Genomic DNA, 15,422 nt, shown 5'->3' on the forward strand with positions numbered 1-15,422 from the left:
GAATAGCCGCATGCTACCCCGTTCCGAAAGGAATAGAAGATGGCTGCCGCCGATCACTCAGACGCCGGCTACTCGCACCTGCCGGAGAGCATGGGTGTATTTGCGTATAATAACGCTTCTTGCGTGGCCGTGTAACGTTTTCTAGAACTTTCGGCACGTCTACCCCCTCATTCTGCCAACTCTTCCTTGCTGAGGGTCCGTTTTAGCGTCATTCTTGAGCTTCCGTTGCATGCCGCCGCGATTTTCGACCAGCCACCGCAAGCTAAGTAACGGAAAGCCGACCAATCGTAGCCGCCGGCACCACCCTCTTCATCCGGTTATCAACTCTCAGTGCAGTGGCTCGGCCCCATCAAATCTCTCTCCACTTGAGCCTTCTGCTCGCCTCTTGTCAGCCAATTAGATACGACAAGCCGCTCAGTGTAGGCAACGTTATTCGTTTTTCAAGCAAACAAAAGTGACCTCCTATGAACGAGGAGAGCGTTTGATTGGTCTGTTTAGACAACCCTGCGGGTGACCGCCCGGTGCTTGCGTTGGTGGTCACGCAAGTTTGACGTAAGGAGATTGGAATAGAAACATATTGGAATAGTTTTACGTTATAGGGCGCCTGGACAGACTTAATCAAGCATTTCTGCATGGAATTTTTAAAAGCGGCACTTATAAAACTCACTTTCCTTGTGGCCAAAATGAGATCGGCCAGTGAGCCGCCGTGCTACACCTCTGATGTTAACGGGGTTGTTGACTACGCAGTTTGGATAAGCAAACTGTTCGCAACCTCAAGGACTGCCTTAAACACTGTACTCTGAACAAGAACGTGGAGCTGCGGAAACGTAGGGAGAGAAGGCTGGCGCGTTACATCGGCGTCACGAGAAACAAAGGTGCCTTAGGTGCTCTCGTACGTTATCAGCCTTATCAGCCTCAACCATAGTTTGTAAATTGCTTCTCGATTAATCTGCTTTGTGTGCATTTGTATATTAGTCAAATGTATTTTCGCTCTTTCGTATTTAATCATTTCGACATGAATGTCAAGTATAGCTGGGCAAGATTCAGATTAGCCCACCAAATGATTTGGACAGTGCGTGCGTCAAAGGGATGCACGGAGCCTGGGCAATTGAGCTTGTTGGTTGGTCTAACACCCTTCTGAGAAATGGCTAGTAGGAAGGAAATAAATGATGTGTTATTTTTCGGGTTCTTTTCTCGTCTCTTCTTTTTTTGCCCTAGTATTCTCCCAAGTATTTAATATTTCCAGTGGGCAAGCCTGGCGATAGATAAAACGCGAAGACTTTTTTAAATCTATACTTGTTGCTGGGCTAGTTGCTTCATCTTTTTTGTTGAGCAAATTGCGTGAAACAATGTGAAGAGTAAACGTTCCTTACGGTGCAGTCATTTCTTCTTGATATTCGTTTGCAATTTTACACCATAACGCAGGCTTTCAGCAACCATACTGTGGATAGCAAACAACTATTATAAGCCCGCGCGCTACAAGTCAACGAAACAACATTTTACACTTTGAATACGCACGTGATAATTATTTTAAAGCGTCGCCATACGACTGCGGTCTCATATAAATCATACTTACCATTTATCGTCAAGTTATTTACGGAAGTGCGCAACACACCTCTAAGCTCCCATTTCGACAAGGATTTGGAAACGGTATGCTATGTGCTACATTAGCTGGTTCTCTGAAGGCCGTCCGTGTCAATCAAATCGCGGATGGACTTTACAGAACCAGCTAAAGTCACCTCAGCAGATGATGCTTGGTGCAAACGCGTTACAAGCGGTCCACTATTGTCACAGAATCTGCGCGTACTCTTTTGCAAAAAGGAAGCTCCCCGGCAGTGCGCAATCCTTCGACAACGTACTCGCACTTTTCAAGCCGTGTACGGGGCGAATTTAAACTCTCCCCATTCGCACGCGACGTCAAAAGAATCGAGCCACAAGGGAAAGCAATACGCCGGGATCCGACGGCACCGAACGACACACTTTCTTCTCACTCTATCCAATCGTCTCGGCTCGTCTAAACGGAATTTCTGTGCAAGCCACTGCATGTACTACTATCGCTCCTCCTTGCCTACAGTTTGTCGGGAGTATTATGCAGAGAATGAAGCTGGCTCCGAATGTTTATATAGCGCTAAGACGGGAACGGGAATATCGTTCGCGGACGCCGAATGAAAAGTTTGGCGTACGTGGTTGCTGTGCTTGGAGGACGACCGACAGATTGTTGTGGCGGGAGCACGCAATGATCTGTCGCCTTTCAAGTCACCCCCGTGGCCATGGGCGTGTGTCGCGCAAGATCGGCAGCTTTGCGTCTCATCTATTTTCGGGTAGGCGTGATTTTCGGAATGATTTCGCAGACGACAGAGGTTCAACGGCAAACTTATAGTCACGAGCACCTGCTGTGTCACCGCTTTGTATTTGCAGAAAAACCACACGGAGCTGCCTTTCGGTTGTACATCTATAGCTGTTCCTAGTGACTGGCGTAGGGAGCGGACTGACGTACGAGCATACAACTGACTGCCATCGTTGGTGCAGTTAAAAATGAAGCAACTACTTGTTAGGGGACTTCGTGGACTAGGTATAAATACGCCTGCGTTAGGTCTCGAAGCATTTAGAGATATATTGGTTAGATGTGAGTCAGTTTATTCTAGAACACTTGTTGGTTGTAATTACACATTTAAGTGTTCTGTTAGTGAATGCAGGTTTTTGCGATATTGATTTGGAGCTGTTGTATACTCGTGTGAAGATTGTAAAACTTGTACATGCGAGGCTTTTGTATCAGTTTCTGCATGACAAATCGGCGAGAGCAGGGCCTGGGACGGCCAAGCTTCCGTGACTCTACGGTAAACGTTTGCGCCGTGCCACGGCAGATGACAGTTATTCGGATGAGCACTCCTGCCACTAGGAAAACCACAGAACCCAATGAAGCTTCTGGCACCGCATTCGGTTCGCTGCGCATGGAATGACCATACCGAAGGAACATCGCCAGCTTACGGCACGCACGCACGCACGCACGCACGCACGCACGCACGCACGCACGCACGCACGCACGCACGCACGCACGCACGCACGCACGCACGCACGCAGAAATGTCCACAACTTCACCGGGATCAAGCTTCGTAGCATAAATTGTGGTTTTGAAGATTCTTGCGGTAAACTGCACGAGCAATTTAAATGCAGTCTACCGCCCGCCTGAAGCTTGTAAACAGGAGTAATACAAAGCTCTGGACCAGTTCGCGCTTCGTTTTAGGAACAGATACATTCAAATTACGGGCGAAAGCAAAGAAGGTACACGGACTGCGGAGGTCAGCGCCGAGTGCGTACACTTCCAGCCTTTGCCTTAAGTCCATGACCGCGACTACTGATAGCGACTACCGATAACACCTACCTTTGGTGTAACAACAAAATCGTTGTGCACCAGCGGATAACCCTTGTCAGTTTCGGCGAGCGCTCATTGACCAGGCACCTACTAAGCTATCTAAGAAAAATGTGCCGAATTCGCTTTCAGTTTGTAGCTGATTTTAGCCATTGGACAGCCGCCTTCACTTATAATATGTCCAGCAACAGGATTGTCTAGAAGTTGTTCTTACGAACAATTCTAGCGTAAGCGCTTTTTGAGAATACTGGCCAGAGTTTCTAGTGGGTGCGCGACGTAAGAGAAAGTAAAAGCAAACTGCAATACCGCGACAGAACAACGGTATCTAAGGTTTTTACTGCATTTCAAAACTTTATTTGAGGCAGATAAGTGAGGCCACTAAACCCACGGGCAAATTAAGTGTTTGAAATCGTAAAGGTTTCTCGCAGCAGTTTTTCAGGAAAGCTGGATTTCAGGAAAGCTCCGATTCTACAAGAACTGCGTTTGCATCTTGGCCTCACGTCTCCAGCATGCGTTTACCTAAGGAATGCTGGCACAAAATATTTTTTGCCGGCTCAGACGAGAAATTAGTTACAAAGAGAATGAAAAACTTTGTGCCTTTCACTGTATTTGCCCCATACTTGGTGCGGCTTTGTACCGAATGACCTTTACGGTGTGGGTACACCGCGTTAAAGAACAATGACAATCTTTACTATATTCCCAACGGAGGCGTTTGCTAGAGGTGGTACTTGCCAGCTCTGAATAAATGAAAAAGCCTAGCTGTTCGTTGTCGTCTCTTCTTCGCACTTCAGTCTAGGAATTGATGCAGAAAGTAAGACAGATACCAAACTAGAACGTGAGTTGTCTTGTGTACTTACTGACTGGATCGAAACAGAAGTCAAGGAAAGACTTATGCTGTGGAGGCACGGTCTTTTTTCCAACGGAACAGGTCAGGCTCTGAAAAGACAAGTGGCAGAGAAATATGTATTCCAGTTGCGAAATCTTACGCACCTCGTTTTGCTTTAATACACCTGCATACTTTTTTTTCTGACCTCCGCAGACGTACGGAAAATCAGCAAGGAAGGGAAGGGTGTGTCTCTACACACTTTAAAACAATTTTAATTGGGATGAACTAGTTCTCTTTTTTGTGTGTGGTTTAATGTAGTGTCAAAAAAAACGCAAAAGCAATTATTTTAAGAAATGCAATATTAGTCGGGACTAGCGTGAGGAAGCTTGCGCTAAGAAAGAACTACAAATTATACATACATACTAATTCTCTTTTTTATTGGCTACTTCAGGAACCCTGACCAGTAATCCTGAAACTAGCATCACTCTCGAGATAAACGTCTCTAAACTGTGCCACGGAATAGATCAGGGATCCTACCAGTTTTGTCCACAGTGGTTAAGAAAGGATTTCTGGAAAAATAATATCTGGAACACCTAATGTATTTCGCCGCACATTTCCGACTCGAAAATCCGATGACTGGTGTTATACCAATGACACCTAGTAAATTAACCTCACTTGAGGAATAACAGGCTTCAACTGAGAAACTGCAGAATTTTTCCCCAATCTTTTCCCTACAAAGCCAATCAGGATATGTAATACTTAGGTAATTATTTCGCAAGTTGTACCTGTACGCTTGCGAAAAACTAGTTCGCAATAACGTTGCCTATTTATTCTCTGTTGTGCCTTCGTTATGACTCTTCGTCACCTTGGCTGAAACACATAGCAAGTACTGCTTTTGTTTTTGTTCGACGAGGAGATGCGTGACAGGTGAAGCTAACAAGCTTAGTCCAACACACCATCTCAGTACTTATAGTTAAGAGAAAAAAAAAGAAAGGAACTCACAGGTACTCAGGCGTCACTTAAGTGACTGCAGAGCGATAGCATATTTTGATCCTATGATTCGGCGATTACTTATCGACGCCCGCATAATGTTTTGTCCTACCTCACGATCAGATGTTAGTTATGACATTATGATGTACTACTGGCGTCCGCGAATTTACAACTTCACCTATGGTCAATTGGAACACAATAACACAACGACTGCATTTTACATGTTGCTCTTAAGCCAGATACACATAATCTGAGCTGTTGATACATAACATACCATACAGATGTCGCTATATAACTTCCTACGCACTGACGAGTTATCACCGGTGCTTTCTTTTAGCTGGACCAAACATTAAAAAATTTGCCTTTGACAGAAAGCAGAATTCTAACCTTTGAGCTACATTACTCGACGAAGTAGACATTACTTTTACGAAAAATCACAACTATTATTTGTATAATTAACATAATTCCACAACTTAATTTTTAAATCAATTAGTTTAGCTCCAATATTACAATTTACGAATTATAGCCGGTGAGTTCACAAGATGTAACCGCTTGGAACGAATTCTCTGGACTACACCATTTCCGAGATATTAATTGTCAGTGCCCGATGAAATACATTGACGTTCCAGTTATTTGCGTGCTTCAATACAAAAAACAGCGTTTTCTTAAAAAAAATGGTACAACCGTGAATTTTCAGCCAAAGTATGACGGCGCATATCTCGAAACCGGTTGACTATCAGAATTTGCGCAAAGTCGATATGCCTTGCAAACGCACTATATAGCTACAGCTCTAGATTGCAATTTGTGGTGCGACTTTATTAGTAAAATACTTAATTAGTGACATTTTCTTAGTAAATTCCACATTTGATTGCTACTGGAAGTAAATCTGCGTCATTGAGTTCAAGGGAATCGTGCTATCTGCCGCAGGTGATTTTTAAAAACTTGGTGCAGCTAAATAAAGAAGCATCCTATATAACAATGCACACATACATATACGAACCATAGCTTTCCCTTTATTACAAGCACTTCCATACATCAGAGAGAGAAACGAAGAGAGAAAGGTAGGGAGTTTAACCAAGGACATGCCCGGTTGGCTACCCTACACTAGGGGAAGGGGAAAGGGGAATAATAGATAAGGAGAGAAAAGAAAAATAATGGTCAGTCATTCACAGAGTCAGTCGCAGAGGAATCTCCGCTGTCACAAGCGTTGGGACAATCCGGTATCCGTCACGATGTGCAGAAGGGCTTTTGTGACTTTCTGCGTGGAAGAATGCAGAGGCCATGGTCCAATGATTTTTTTCTTCTGAGAGCGCTCGATTATCTAACAGGTTGAGTTCAGCTTGTAGAGAACGTCGTTGAGCGTCAAAGGATGGGCATTGAGACAGGAGGTGCTCTAGAGTCTCAACGCGCCCGCACAAATTGCACGCCGCACTGCTGGCCATCCCTATTATAAATGAATCATGATCATCATCATCAGCCTATTCATGTCAACTGCAGGACGAAGGCCTCTCCCTGCGATCTCCAATTACCCCCGTCCTGCGCCAACCGATTCCAACCCGCAAATTTCCTAATTTCGTCGCACCATCTAGTCTTCTGCCGTCCTCTACTGTGCTTCCCTTCTCTTAGTACCCATTCTGTCATCCTAATGGTCTAACGGTTACCTAGTCTGTGCATTACATGACCTGCCCAGCGCCATTTTTTTCTCTTAATGACTATAAAAATATCGTCTATAACCGTTTGCTCCCTGATCCAAACCGCTCGCTTTCTGTCTCTTAAAATTATGCCTAGTATTCTTCGTTCCATCGCTCTTTGCGCGGTCCTTAACTTGTTCTCAAGTTTCTTTGTCAGCCTCCAAGTCTCTGCGCCGTATGTCAGCACCGGTAAAATGCACTGATTGTATACTTTCCCTTTCAATGATAACGGTAAGCTCCCAGTCAGGAGCACATGATGTGTCTGCCGTATGCGATCCAACCCATTTTTATTCTTCTGTGAATTTCCTTCTCATGGTCAGGGTTCCCTGTGATTAGTTGACCTAGGTAAACGTACTCCTCCACAGACTCTAGAGGCTGACTTGCGATCTTGAACTCTTGTTCTCTTGCCCTAGGTTATTTATCATTATCTTTGTCTTCTGCACACTAATCTTCAGCCCCACTCTTACACTCTCCCTGTTAAGGTCCTCAACCATTTGTTGTAACTCGTCTGCATTGTTGCTGGATAGAACAATGTCATCGGCAAACCGAAGATTGTTGAGGTATTCGCCGTCGATCTTTACTCCTAAGCCTTCCCAGTTTAATAGCTTGAATACTTCTTCTAAGCACGCAGTGAATAGCATTGTCTCCATGTCTGACCCCTTTCTTTATAGGTATAGAATTCTTCCGCTGCATTTATTATACCTTCGAGATTGCTGATGATGTTACAATGCTTATCTTTCAGTGCATTTATCTTGGTTTGTGCTATGCCATGTTTCATTCTCACTGATTTCAGGCTGCGTCCATATTTCACGGATTCTTCAGTCTTTCTCACATTATAATTTCTAATATCACCTATTTTCGCTTTGTTGATCAGTTTTGACAGTTCCGCGAATTGTATCTTATCTCTTGAGTTGGACACTTTCATTCTTAGCGGTTTCTTAATTAGGTACTTTGTTACTTGAGAGAGCTTGCCTACTGGTTGCCTTGGTGCCTTGCCTCCCACTCGAATTGCTGCCTCTGAAGCCAGCCTCGTTACAGTTTCATTCATTACGTCTATGTCATCATCATAATTTCTCCGTTCTAAGGCTGCATATTTGTTTGCAAGTACCAGCCTAAATTTGTCTGCTTTTGCCCTTACTACCTTTAAGTTGATCTGTTTTTTCTCGACCAATTTAACTCTTTCTCTCTTCAAATCGAGGTGAATCCTAGCCCTCACTAACCTATGATCACTTCACTTTACCCTACCTATCACTTCTACATCCTACACTATGCTGGGATCAGCAGAAAGTATCAAGTCAATTTCATTTCTTGTCACACCATTAGGGCTTTTCCAGGTACATTTTCTGTTGCTACGTTTCCTGAAGAAAGTGTTCATTATTCTCAGTTTATTCCTTTCTGCGAATTCCACCAGCATCTCTCCTCTAGCGTTCCTAGAATAGACACCGTAGTTGCCAAGTGCCTGTTCACCCGCCTGCGTTTCCCTCACTTTTGCATTGAAGTCCCCCATTACTACTGTATACCGCGTTTGCACTTTTCTCATCGCTAATTCAACACCTTCATAAAACTGATCCACTTCCTCATCGTCGTGGCGGGATGTTGGAGCGTAGGCTTGTACTACCTTTAATCTATACTTCTTATTGAGTTTGATTACGACTACTGCTACCCTCTCATTGATGCTGTAGAATTCGTCAATGTTGCCCGCCGTGTCTTTATGGACTAGGAATCCTACCCCGTATTGCTTCTTATCCGGGAGACCTCTATAGCAGAGGACATGGCCGTTATTCAGCAATGTGTAAGCCTCACCAGTTCTTCTAATCTCACTAAGGCCGATAATATCCCAAACAATGTCGGATAGTTCTTTGAAGAGTCCTGCTAAGCTAGCCTAACTCGAGAAGGTTCGGGTGTTAAACGTTGCAAGGGTCAGTTTCCATTGGCGGCCTGTCCGGACCCACGTATTCTTAGCACCCTCTGCTGCGTTGCAAGTCTGACCGCCGCCTTGGTCAGATGCTCCGCAGCTACTGGGGACTGAAGGCCATTGGTTCATTGAGAGCATTTCATAAGGGAGGTTGTGGCCGAATACTTTACCAAGGAGGCAAATTCTTGTTCTGGTGAGGGAGTGTCTTTGTTCAAGCTTAGGGGGCCTTCCTAATTTGGTTGTACCTGGATTAGTATAGCCCCACTCGCTCTCGGCATCTTTCGCCGGTGTCAGGCGCCACTCCAAGCCTACAGATGTAGTGTAGTATCAATGCACAGGCATTGATAAACGCGACGCCCAACCACATGCGACACAGTAAAGTTGTTTGTCGACGGGAGAGTGCAGGTGGCAGGCGAAGTCGCAAGTTAGGGTCGAGAGAGTGCAAGCGTGAGTTGGTGAAGCACCGTGAATCACATCGTAGTAGTGTAATGTGGCGAGCAAGTGACTGAAGTTGACGCGCAGAATCAATTCTTGAAAGTGGTATTCGCACTTTCCAGTGCCTATAGGTGACGCAGAGAACGTTTCAATATGGCGGGGACAGAGGTGATAGAGGCGATACGAAAGCGTGCGCACCTGCAGAAGCAGGCGGCCTACGGACCTCTGGGATCTCTAAGCGCGATCCTTGGCCTTGCTAAGTACACGCAGACATGTGATGTCGAAGGAGAGGATACGTTTAAAGCTGGCCATATAATATGGCGTGGAATACGAGAGATGACAAGCGCGGCTGTTGAGGTCGAGTGACTCTGCCTGCAGACAAGCGCGCCGTAAGAGGCCCGCCGCATATTATAAAAGTTAAAGTCTGCGATGTACCCGGCGCCGTAAAGGTCACTATTTCTCCTTACGTTTTGTAATCTATACGCGATGTACGAGAATTGACACCAAGCACTTAATCGGCAGCGCTCGGATGTAAACAAAGCGCAGTAGCCCCGTTGCCGCTATGTGTGCATTCAAGACGAGATACATGGCTGCATGCACCAGCTTAGTTGCGGAATGCTTGTTAAAAATGAAAGATGGCACGGAAACATTGCAGTAGTGTCGATTTACAATATATGAGCGAGACGATGAGTGTGCCAGCGCGCCCCGTTTCCAGCGCGATTAGCGCTTTCGCGTGCTGTAGAGAAGCTCGCATGCACTCTAAAAACAGTTTGCACCCTTTGGGGTGTATATTTGTCCCACAACAATAATCGTCATCTGCCTTGCTTGCGTTTCCTTTCTTGAAAACTCGGCGCTCGCTACTTTCCTGTCGAGAATGCTGCGTCACACTGATAACGCGCATGCCATTCGTGACTGGGAAGTACCGGACTCGCAGCGTTAAAGAAAGGAAACGGGGGCAAGACAGATGACGATTATCGTTGTGGGACAAATATACACCCCAAACGGTGCAACTGTTTTTAGAGTGTGGGCAGTCTTCATCAACGACCGCTTCAGGTACGCAGTCCTGGCCCTTGTTTCGTGCAATATTGTCATGGAAGAGATGCTTTATGACCAAACAGAACAAATGAAAAATCAGAAAAACGTGCGCACGACCTTCGATCGGTACACGCCTTTCGCCACAGCAAAAAAAAAAAAAAAAAAAAAAACCCAAACATAGAGAGAAGAAGCGAATGCTTTGTGCATCGACCGCCTGCTTCATTCCCACGCAGAACGACTAAGAACAGCTGCGGAATACGTTACCTAGTTTGCAATGCTCGCGACGCAGCGTCAGGCACCGTCGCAGAGTATTTACCGAAACAGCGCCAGTGCAGGCAGAAAATTTAATAAATGGTGACACTCCGTACTTAAATTTACATGGGAATCTGAAGAGCTTTCTTCGGCCAATCCTGCTGCTGTTGCTTCGTGGGACCGCAGCGGGATCTTTTGCAAAGGCACGGCGTGTCTCTTAAGCCGCTTTAGTAAGGGCTTCAACTCGCCTTTAAAGCAAAGTTTCACATTCAGCTCCCAACAAAAATCAAATGAAATCATTGAGAGCAGCGCAACAGTTAATTACACTCACTAAGGTGGCCCCAAAAGAAGTCGTCTTCGTTCATATGCTCCCTACATACGATTTCTTCGCTCATTTTCTTCCCGATGCGGAGCTTGACCGCCCACAACTTCCTCCGTTCTTTTTTACTGTTTTAGAAAGTGGTGCAGGCTTACTTTTCCCAATATTGCACGATTTGTGCATTATGGCACACTGCATATGCGGTTGCTCTTCGCTCGTCGACTGTTTTTTCCATATCGAAGAGTACCGAAACGCCAACACAGCTGCAGAAACCGCGTGAGCGGAAAATCCATCACCCCCTCCCGGATTCCGAACAAATCCGCGCGGCGGCGCTAGCGTATCTGGAAAGCGCGAATAGGAACCTGCTGATGTTTTTGGTTAGCTGAGCGCGCAGCTTGATTTGCGCTGTCGTTGCCGACAATTCCGCAATGGCTCGGATAGGATAGGATAGTAAAGGAATAAACTTTATTTGTCCAACGGTTATTGATGTTGGTGCCCGGGGCTAGGCTGCCAGGGGTCCATCGCCCGAGGAAAATCTTTCGAGATCCTCGGCAGTGGCCCTGGCCCGCTGGACGGCCCACTCCTGGTCTTCAGGTGCCTCGCTGAGGAGGGCGGCTTGCCATCTCTCAGCGAGGCGCCCCGCTTCGGAGGGTTCTGCTGTTGTATTCCCCCTTCCTCCTTGTCCTTGTTCCACGTGGCGTTGGCATTCCCAAAGCACATGGGCCATATCGGCCCGTTCGAGCTCGCACCACGGGCAGCCGGGCGACGGGTGCAGCGCGGGCCACAGGCGGTGCAGGTGGTAGCGGTTGGTGAAAGTGCCCGTCTGCAACCGTCTCAGGTCGACCGCCTGGGACCTGTCTAGGCGCCCGTGGGGTTGTGGATATTTTCTTCGTTCTTCCCTATAGTGACCAAGCACCTCTCTGTACGTTGCCGGAAACTCCTTGACATCGCAGTCGGCGTCCGCGTGATCCCCAGCTCCGTCCGCCGCGATTTGTGTTGTATGGTAACGACAGCGGCCGCGCCGCTGCCGTTACCAATGTAGTTTCTTGAACGCGTAATGATGAGCGTGCCTTATTTCGTACGCTCGTCGCTCGTGTAAACCACGACGTAGAGTAAACTGCAGAGTTTGTAGGGCTGCTTTGTCATCGCAGAAAATGGCCCAACGATTTGGTGGCTGCTAGGGAACGTACTTGAGTGTACCTTGAAGAGCCGCAAGTTCTGCTCCTGTAGACGTAGTATTGTACGAATATTTAAATTGCAAGGAGACGGCGTCTGGGGGGCAACTACTGCTCCGGTAGAGCTGATGGAATTGGTAGAGCCGTCTGTGTAAATATGTATGCGGTCAAAATAAGACTCGTTGATCAGAAGCACAGACAACTGCTTTAGGGCTAGCGGTGACAAGTCTGCCTTCTTAGCAATCCAAGGAACAGAGAGGCACATGTTAATTTGCCTGAGACATCACAATGACGATGTTGGGCGCTTTGCAGGCTTGAACAAAGTTGCTATTGATTCATGGTGTCTCGTCACAAAACTACAGAATGTAACCTGTGGCCTTCGCGTTGGTAAACCGGCTAAATGGTGGGATGGAAGCCGTGAAAGCTGTCGAATGTGCGCTTTTAGTGTCTCAACGACGATATGAGTGGTGATCGGATGCAATGACAATCGTTGCAGCTGTCGAAGAACATCTCGGGAGGCTAAGACATGTCCTAAGTGCTTGGGTTCGTACGCTCTGTAGTGCAAGGAGATTGGTCATGTGTTGGACAAGACTGGAAGGTTGTATCGAAGAAAAAGTGCCGTGTATAACTGTAACACGGAGCGTAGGGATGGTCCCCACGATTTTCTAGCTACGCATTTAAACATATTCTCAATAGAATTAGCGTACAAATATTCTTAAATTCATCCCAATGTTGAACGGTGTCATGTCCCCCAAAACCGCTAAGACGAAAGTCAAGATAATCCAGTATGCTCTCATCCCTGACGCGTGAAAAATCTTTTACAGTAATAGTTTTACAATGAGTAGATCTGAGAGGATTAAGGTAGCAAGCAAAAGCCACAAGTTCATGATCAGAAATGCCATGCTCAACAGAGACAGAATAATTATCTAAAGTCCGGCTAATAAACACAAGGTCAAGTATTGAGGCAGAAGTAGTGCTAATTCGTGTTGGCTCAGTAACCACTTGCTGCAAGTTGTGCATCAAGACGATGTTACGCAACTGCTCATTATTTATATTAACATCAGCGCTAGGAGTTCCGAGAATCCAGTCAGCTCCCGGAAGATTGAAATCACCTATGAGAAAAATTTTGTCGTGCACAAAAGACGCCATGTGATCACGCAGATCATTGATAAATTGCGGAGAGGAATCGGGAGCGCGGTAAACAGTAAAAACCAAAACAGAGGCATTATGGCATAAAACTTTTAAAGAGATCACTTCAAGATTATCAGCTTGACGTAGGAGAACTACCCAGATTCTCTAAAGGGTCGTCGTACAGCAGCAGCCTAGATCTTACTTTGGTGTCACGATGCTTTCCTTATAGCGCCTACTGGTTTACTGACTTGGAAACACGTGGAAGTGACCATATTCCTACTTAGGTTACCATCAAAGGTCTAAGCAGTATGTCTTCCCCTCTGGTCTCTCGAGCGATTGATTGGTCTGCATTTGAAGCCTTTGTGAACGCAGAATGCAAGGGCGGCCTTGAACGTAGCATAGAGCTTGTGATTGCGGACGTGATGCATGCTGCAATGCGCTGCTTCTCATGGTCAGCTACTCGCATGGACTTTGACATTGAATTATAAAGGTTTCGAGAAGTACGTCGGCACGCTGAGAGGAGATATAGACGCACAACGTCGATTCTAGACCTTAGGGAGGTGAGGCGCACGCAGAAGAAAATACGTCGTCGCATGGAGCAATTAGACAGCGAACGATGGCACTCATTTTTTAACTCGTTGGATCCACGCAAAGCTCTCTCTCGCGTATGGCGAACTCTGCAAGGCCTTCGCTCTTCTCCTTAGCAACGCAACCAATTTATTGCACTGGTTGTCCACCAAGGCTGTCGAGAAGTCGATGCTGGGGAAGAGTTTTGTGAGGAAATTGCAGCTTAGCAGAGAGCTACTAAAGGATCTTGAATTGTACGAAGTTACCTTCATGCATGTTTCGGCAATGGACGAACCTTTCCCCATGGAAGAACTGGAGGCTGCTCTAGCCAATTTCAGGCGTTCCTCTTCGCCCGGACCCGACAACATCACGTACGCTGCTATCCGTGACCTTGACCACGAAGAACGAGAGATCCTGCTGCGTCATCTCAACGTCTCATGGAGTGACGGAGTCGTTTCTTCTGAGTGGAAGCGCAGCCGTCTTGTCGCAATCTAAATGTCTCCCCTTGAACTGACATCATATCTACCTATTGCTCTCACCAGCTATGTTGTCAAGTTAATGGAAAAGATGATCCTCATGCGGCTCGAGTGGTTTCTTGAACATTACATTGTCTATCCACACGCGGTGACAGGTTTTCGACCTGGCCATTCCTCAGTCGACAACGTCATTGATCTTGTGTCTTCCAAACGCGTCTCTGTAGCGCTATATTTAGATGTGAGGGGCGCTTATGAAAATGTTTCTCACGAAGCCATTCTTGACGTGCTCGTGGCTGCTGCAATCGGAGGCCGCACTTTTCTATGGATTCGGAGCTACCTGACTGAAATGAGCTTCTTTGTAGTCACCGAGGATGGTCAAACTGCCAAACACTACACCAGCCGCGGAGTTCCACAAGGGGGCGTTTTGAGTCCGGTTTTGTTCAACCTGGCTTTGATTGGGCTGGCGGAAGGCCTACCAAAATCAGTCAGTTCGTCAACTTACACAGATCACATCTGCATCTGAGCGTCAGGAGTAACTCGGCCGCAGGTTCGCTCAAGATTACAAAAGGCTAGGCTGTAATGATGGCATGTACTTATCTTCAGCGACAAGGCTGCAGAATTTCAACTGAAAAGTGCGCATTAGTCGCCTTCACGCGAAAATCGATGACTGGGTACTCAGTGTCTAATAATAGGCAGCCTATCTTGTACAAGAGAACCCATAGATTTTTAGGGATGATTGTTGACCGCGGCTTTTCCTGCATCCCCCATGCATCCTACCTAAGGAAGAGACTCTTTTCAATCTGTCACCTTTTCAATGTCGTTGCTGGAAAAGCATGGGGACCGTCGGTGCGTTCTATGCTTCAACTGTACAAAGCGCTCTTCATGGGTTTCTTGCATTACAGTACTCCCGTGTTGTCGAGCACCCGGAGGACAAATCTCCCAGTGCTTGAGAGCATGCAAGCTCAAGCGCTTAGAACATGTCTGGGTCTACCGCAATACGCTTCAATAACCGCAACAATTGCCATCGCTAAAGAACATCCCATCGGTACATATATCGTCATAAACACCCCCAGAAATCATCTTCGTCAGCTCTCCCGACTCCAGTCTGAACGCCTTGCTACTCTCTGGGAAAGTAGACCAGATGCAACTTTTTCACGCATTGCAGCCTCGTACCGATTCTCTCTTCCGTCCGATTTCACGCCTGCAGCAAGATAGCCTTGTCCTTTATGGTGTATCCGGC

At 46.5% G+C, this 15,422-nt stretch overlaps 1 protein-coding gene and 1 long non-coding RNA gene across 2 annotated transcripts in view; one reads left to right on the forward strand and one right to left on the reverse strand.

The window, feature by feature from the left end:
- The window catches only part of LOC142566044 (1-phosphatidylinositol 4,5-bisphosphate phosphodiesterase epsilon-1-like), a 305,298-nt gene that overhangs the window by 217,639 nt on the left and 72,237 nt on the right, over positions 1-15,422 (reverse strand). Inside the window, exon 5 of the mRNA XM_075676754.1 lies at positions 4,228-4,306. Within this exon, the coding sequence (XP_075532869.1) occupies positions 4,228-4,306 (79 nt within the window). The remainder of the gene's footprint in view (positions 1-4,227; positions 4,307-15,422) is intronic.
- The window catches only part of LOC142566045 (uncharacterized), a 149,110-nt gene that overhangs the window by 86,048 nt on the left and 47,640 nt on the right, over positions 1-15,422 (forward strand). The window lies entirely within an intron of this gene.

The sequence above is a fragment of the Dermacentor variabilis genome, unplaced genomic scaffold (genome assembly GCF_050947875.1).
Source record: "Dermacentor variabilis isolate Ectoservices unplaced genomic scaffold, ASM5094787v1 scaffold_12, whole genome shotgun sequence".
Taxonomy (NCBI): domain Eukaryota; kingdom Metazoa; phylum Arthropoda; class Arachnida; order Ixodida; family Ixodidae; genus Dermacentor; species Dermacentor variabilis.